The sequence below is a fragment of the Strix uralensis genome, chromosome 1 (genome assembly GCF_047716275.1).
Source record: "Strix uralensis isolate ZFMK-TIS-50842 chromosome 1, bStrUra1, whole genome shotgun sequence".
NCBI lineage: Eukaryota > Metazoa > Chordata > Aves > Strigiformes > Strigidae > Strix > Strix uralensis.
In genome coordinates, this window is record NC_133972.1 from 28,614,567 (window position 1) to 28,620,566 (window position 6,000).

At 34.3% G+C, this 6,000-nt stretch overlaps 1 protein-coding gene across 1 annotated transcript in view; it reads left to right on the forward strand.

The window, feature by feature from the left end:
• The window catches only part of NGLY1 (N-glycanase 1), a gene marked incomplete at its 5' end in the record, with an annotated part of 28,303 nt that extends 23,780 nt beyond the window's left edge, over positions 1-4,523 (forward strand). Inside the window, 2 exon segments of the mRNA XM_074862845.1 lie at positions 1,709-1,886; positions 2,413-4,523. Coding sequence (XP_074718946.1) covers positions 1,709-1,886; positions 2,413-2,588 — 354 coding nt within the window.
• Between the last annotated feature and the right edge of the window lie 1,477 nt (positions 4,524-6,000).

Consider the following 6,000-nt stretch of genomic DNA (forward strand, 5'->3'; position numbering starts at 1 on the left):
GATCTTGGCCAATCTGATAGTAGCTATCTCCATTGTATTTGTGTATTTTCTTGCTATTCAGTGTCACTTGACTTTATAATACATGACTCGGGTACAAAACACAAATCAGATGTAAAACCAGACATAACTTGTCATCTAGGGCTCAAACAAGCAGACTACAGTAGGTGATAATAGGGATATAAAAACTTGTAGATCTGAAATCCATGGGTTTCTAAAAGCTTGTTTTCCAGAAGGCTTGAACCAGTGGAAGAGAATTTGACTGAGTCTGTCTTTTTTTTTTTTTTTTTTTCCTCCTCCCTGAATTCAAACTTTTTTCAAATAATACTGGAAAAAGAGTAGCCAGATGTGAAGGTTAGGGGACAGTCAAAAAGACACAAAAGAAAGCTTCAACTTCTGTTTTTCTGATTTAAATGCTTGGATATTATAATGGAAGATGAGACAGGCTAATGTTTTATTTTTTTATCCCTAAAAGCCTATGTTTAGTGCACCTCAACCGAGTAGTAATTAATGGAGTGTTTTGGCTTCCTTACTCAAATACAGCAACTCAGTAGGATCTGATCAAGGGAAATCTCTTGCTAGAACCAGCTGAGGTACTTTTAAAAAATTGCATGGAGCACTTTCATGAACATTAAGATTATATTCACATGAAAGCAGGTTAAACTGTTACATTTTCACAGGTGATCTTCAGTGTAACACCTCACACCTTCGGGATTTTTCAGCTTTCTTAAACATGATCATTAACATTTTTATGCCTGGTGCATAGTAACACTAAAATTCTGTTTTATGGTCTGTCAGTGACATTTCTATATTAGGGTAGGATCTTTAGTAAAACATACTATTGTGGTTTATTACCATTTTATTTATGTTTGTTCTTTCCAGTTTAAAAGTTAAAGAGCTGTCTAAGTCTATTCAGTATGACATTAATCAGACCTGGACATGACAGATTTTTGATAAATTTTCTTAACTAAGGATTCTGAAAGGATCATGGCAGTTCTGACTCTATAATGTGTAATGTCCATTATCTTGGTTTTTTGATCATAGATGCCAGACTTGAAAGGACCATCAGACACTTGTTACAAAATTCTTGTGAGGATTCATAGTAACTTTAATGAATGTTAACATATGAGCCAGGTGAAGTTTAGAACAGCGTTGGGGCTACATTAAATTATGCAAATCTAACAGTTCAAATAGTGTTAATACAGGATTTATGTACAGCTAACATGTATGATTTGCTTTAACCAAGACACGTCAAGTCCTAGGAGAGGTGGTGCGTAGCCAGCAGCCACGTCTGAAGAATCTAAAATGCTGGTTACACAGTTTTCTTCATCAGCAATACTGAACAACCAAAATGAACAATCAAAGTTTGTGGGCCTGTGCATTTATATAAAAAACAGAGGTCTGCTTTTTAAAAAAATAATAAATTTAGGTAGTTTTGTGGCTTAAACTTTACCAAGCATGTTGAAATAGATTAGTGTTCCCTGGTGAAGTACTATGAACTTGTACAATTACCTAACTGTGGAATAGATTTAAGGATTCAGAATGAGATTTTATACAGAACTGTACTGTGTACAGTTTTAAAGGTTTGGAGGCTTGATAGCAAATGAAAGTGTATTATCTTAAGATTTTATGTCCTTGTTACAACAACTAATTAGATGTGTGTTGGTCATCTCATTTTTTGACATGCTGACTATGTCTTCTTTCTATTTAGGTTTATTTAGCCCGAAAAGAGGGGTCATCCTCTGCTTCCATCAGCTGGAAGTTTGAGTGCAAGTCAGTTGGTCTAAAAATAGATAACATTTCAGTTAGGACGAGCAGTCAGACATTTCAGAGTGGAAGAATAAAGTGGAGACTTTGCTCTCCAACAGCAGAAATTGCTCTGATAGGAGGTAAGTGTGGAATTTAAATAATGAATTATACCATGCAGCAAAGGTGTAACTGGAAATAAATAGTTTATATGGAGAAAGCACTGTGCAAATACTAAATATGAAATACAAATGCATTTTGACTTTTCCCACTCAGTCTTTCTTATCAAGGTCAAGAAAATACTGTGCATTTAATCAGAACTGGTACAAAATCTAGTTCTATTAATATACACATCCCTACCTGCACCAGAGCAGGCTTAGCAAGAACACAGTGGATACAAGATACTCACGTGTTTTACTAGGAAGGATAGATGCTCCTATGTGTGGTAGCTTCAATCTTGACTAGGTCCTATGAGCATGAGCACTAAACAAATAATAACTAAAAATTGGCAGCTGTTTTTTTTCCTGCCACTGATTGACAGATGAACTTGAGTAGTTGCAACTGAGATCCTTAAACATTCATTACAATTTACCCTTTTTAGCATGCATTCTAGCATTATATGCCATCTGGAGCAGTGGTCACTGAATTGTTTATCTTTTCCTCCAATAGATAAAAACCTTTGCTCCTATTCAGATTTTTCTGGTGCAACGGAAGTTATGTTGGAAGCAAATCTAAATGGAGGAGATGGTGAAGCTGCATGGCAACACACACAGCTGTTTAGAGAGAGCTTAACAGCATGTGGAGAAAATGGCTTGGAGATAATTATAAAACTCAATGACTTCTGAGAACCTGAACTGAAGAGATGTCCTTTGGATTCCTTGAAGATGTTATACCATGGATACAACATGAAGATTTGGTTGGCAGTTCCTGTTCGTCCTGCTGGCAGCTTATTTCCTGTTTCACTGCTTCCATTTAACGAATGAAACTGCACGTGTATTGAATAGGTAAACATCACGATGAAAACCTCTTCTCTTTAAAAATAAACACCAAAATTAAGGGACTGAACCATTAAATACCATTTTCTTAAACTTTATGATGAAAAGGAAACAGTTTTTAGGAAGCAAAACATGATCATAAAAGCACAGAGCAACTGTACTTGATATTAATTTGGAGTTTTGGTGTTGGTTTGCTGGGGTTTTTTTTATAATTACTTGGAAAAACAGTTTGAATTCCATTTTCCAATTACAACAGATGCTTGTGATGATTTTAAAATATTTTAAAGAATAATAGAAGACTTAGACATTTTAAAAGAAAAATATTATTTTGTGTAATAACCAGACAAGCTGAAATTAAGATAAACTTTGAAGCAATCTTGAAATGATCTTGTTAGATATCTAAGTATTAAACTTGTGTTTAATACATAGAAACGTTTGGAAATATGATGGTGTACTAGGAAAATAAACTAATTTTGAATGAATTTTTCATTATGTACCTAAGATTGTCATGGCCTGTGATACGAAATTGAGACTTAAAACATCAGAATTTTTTTCTATGAAAAAATAGATTATTCACTATAAATACTTTTTAATTATATAAATTCAGATTTGCCCACTTTTTAAAAGAGTTAAGCATGTACGTTGAAGTAAATTTTTAAGCTATTGTCTTAAGTTGCTTTGAATACTATTCCCAAATTTGATGTAAAAATATATACAATTGTTCTGTTAATGCAGCGTTTAAATTTATTTTCATTGAATTATAATAAAAACTGCCACCCAGGAGATGTCAGGTGTAGCAGTGCTGTGAATAAAGTATGGAATGAATGTTCAAATTAGGTAGCCTTTATCAGAGACTTTGAGGAAGGCTATAGCTTGATTGTACAAGAAATTTTCTATTATAGGATATAATGCAAAGTTCAAACTATAGTTTTATTTTAAAATAAGTGAAAATTAGGGACAGTGTTCTCAAGATCAGTGTTTTTAAATCTTTTTGTTCCTTTTTCTGATGCTTCCAACTGCTGTATTGATTTGAAATTATTGTCAAAATAATTTATGTTGAAATAAATGTTTGCTGACCTTTCAACAAATATAAGCAAATATAAGACTATTCAGATTTTTGTTAGGAAACTGCATATGCACAGTGAGCGTAGGCATCAAAATTATGCCACAGACATCTTAAAAAGTAGATTATGGTGTCTCGGGAGTGGCAGAATGATGTATGATGGATTATATACTTTGCTTCACAATGCAAATTGACCGTTTATGAGGGGGATTAGAAAGAGTCTCACTCCCTTAGTACAGAACAACACAGTGTCAGGGAACCGTATGGAAGGGTGTTCATCAACACTTGACTAATGCAAAGTGAATTTGCCAGTCTCCATTCAAAACTCCTCCTGTATTTAGTTTCAGCTAAATGCTAGTTCGGAGATTTTGAATGGGAACCCAACAGAAAAGTATTTTAGACTAATCTGTATACTATGTTAGAAGAAAAAAGGCCAAAAAAACCCCTTAGTAATACCAACACAAAAATTTTTCCACTTCATAATTTTGATAGCTGAAAAAGATACTGCTTTAAGACAGAAGTTATTTCTTAACGTTGTATTACTTAAAATAGAGGCCTATGAGGAATTGCAGAACAGCATAACTGCATTTGATAATTTGAAAGCAGAAGGCAGAATAAATTTAAAAGCAGATAAAAGTAATTTTCTCATGATTTTGGTCAGAATCTCTAGGGGAAGAGTAATAGCTGGAGATAACTTAATAAAATCATCCACTCAAACAGTAGAGTAGTTGAAGTCCATTATTAAAATGTTTGAATTAATTAAAAAGATTGAAAAATGCCTCACCAATCAAATTAATCAAGAAGTACTTCTGTATTTGTAAGATGACATGCAGTGAATAAAAGTGATTATTTTAGGAAAGAATCAATGAGTAAAAACCTCAGACTGAATGTAACTAATCCAAAAAGGTTAAATGGAACTCCTTCAGGTGTCTTTTGGAGTACCCTGTAAACAGTGAACATTTTGCATTTCTTCATGCATAAGCTCTTTTAAAGGCACTAATTTTCTCTGTTGATCTCTAATTCAGTGCAACTCTTAATACATTTTTAATTATTTTTTTTAAACCAGAGGTAATTCCTTATCAATAGTTGCTTAATGATAACTTTCAATATCCTGAATTTGCAATATTATATGGTGGAAAGATCTGTGCTGCCATGTGCTCTAAAAGTATGGATATTAAGTTATGTTGGCAATGATATGATAGTGGTTGAGTTGTAGGAGAAGTTGATCGGGGCATATGTAGCTAAAAGTCAGTGCTTACTCAGCTTCTTAGAAGTTTGAGGAGGGGGAGGTTAAATGGGGGAAGAAAAAGTACTGGTGCTTAGAAATGTATGACTTAATGTCAGTATAAGTAAAACCAGCAATGTGTTCTAGAATTCAATTTAGCCTGGTGTGTTTTAAAGAATTACTAGCTGTCCAGTATGCCATGGGTGCCTTCCAAAGTTGCACTGAGATGTAACAGTGAAATCTTTTCAATCAAATTTTACATAAATACTATGCTATCCAAGTAACAATTGCAAACTCATTTTGGATGCGTGGTTTCCAACAGAACTGTGGGAGCCTGTGCACAGAATGCTTCCTTTCACACAAATATTTGTTGTACTGCACTGTTGTCTCTCTACAGCTGATCATACAGCTGTTCACTTCTTCATATCCTGTTTACTCTGAATGCTGCATGCAGAATAGCAACCACTAGTGGCAACCCATGAAATTGTAGTAGTAATTTCCTACACCCCAGGAAGTTGCTGGGAAGATATATCTTTAAAACATATGAAGGAAGCCCCTTGTAGGCAGTGCAGAGAGAAAACAGGTATACAGGAACCAAGCAAACTTCAGTTTAAATTATATATTTGCTTGCATTTATATATAATATGCTTGCACTGAGAAGTAGGTAATGAAAATTCTCATCTGATCCTGTGTGATAATCTGTTGCCTTTACTCGTCAGTTATACATGGAAGATTTTTCACATATAGTGGCTTAGATGTGAGATATAATCCCCATTATGTGCAACATCAGGAAATGTAGAACACTAAAAATAAAGTATGTTTGTCTCCATAGCACAGTGGAATGAAAACAGATGGTAGGCAGCACATATGGCTGCCAGAAGCTGGGAACACCCATTTGCAGAGTTTTTGCAGCTCAAAACAAAACAAGCCAAAACAAAGGAACTCCAGTGGGGGCAGAGATTGTTCCAGCCAGA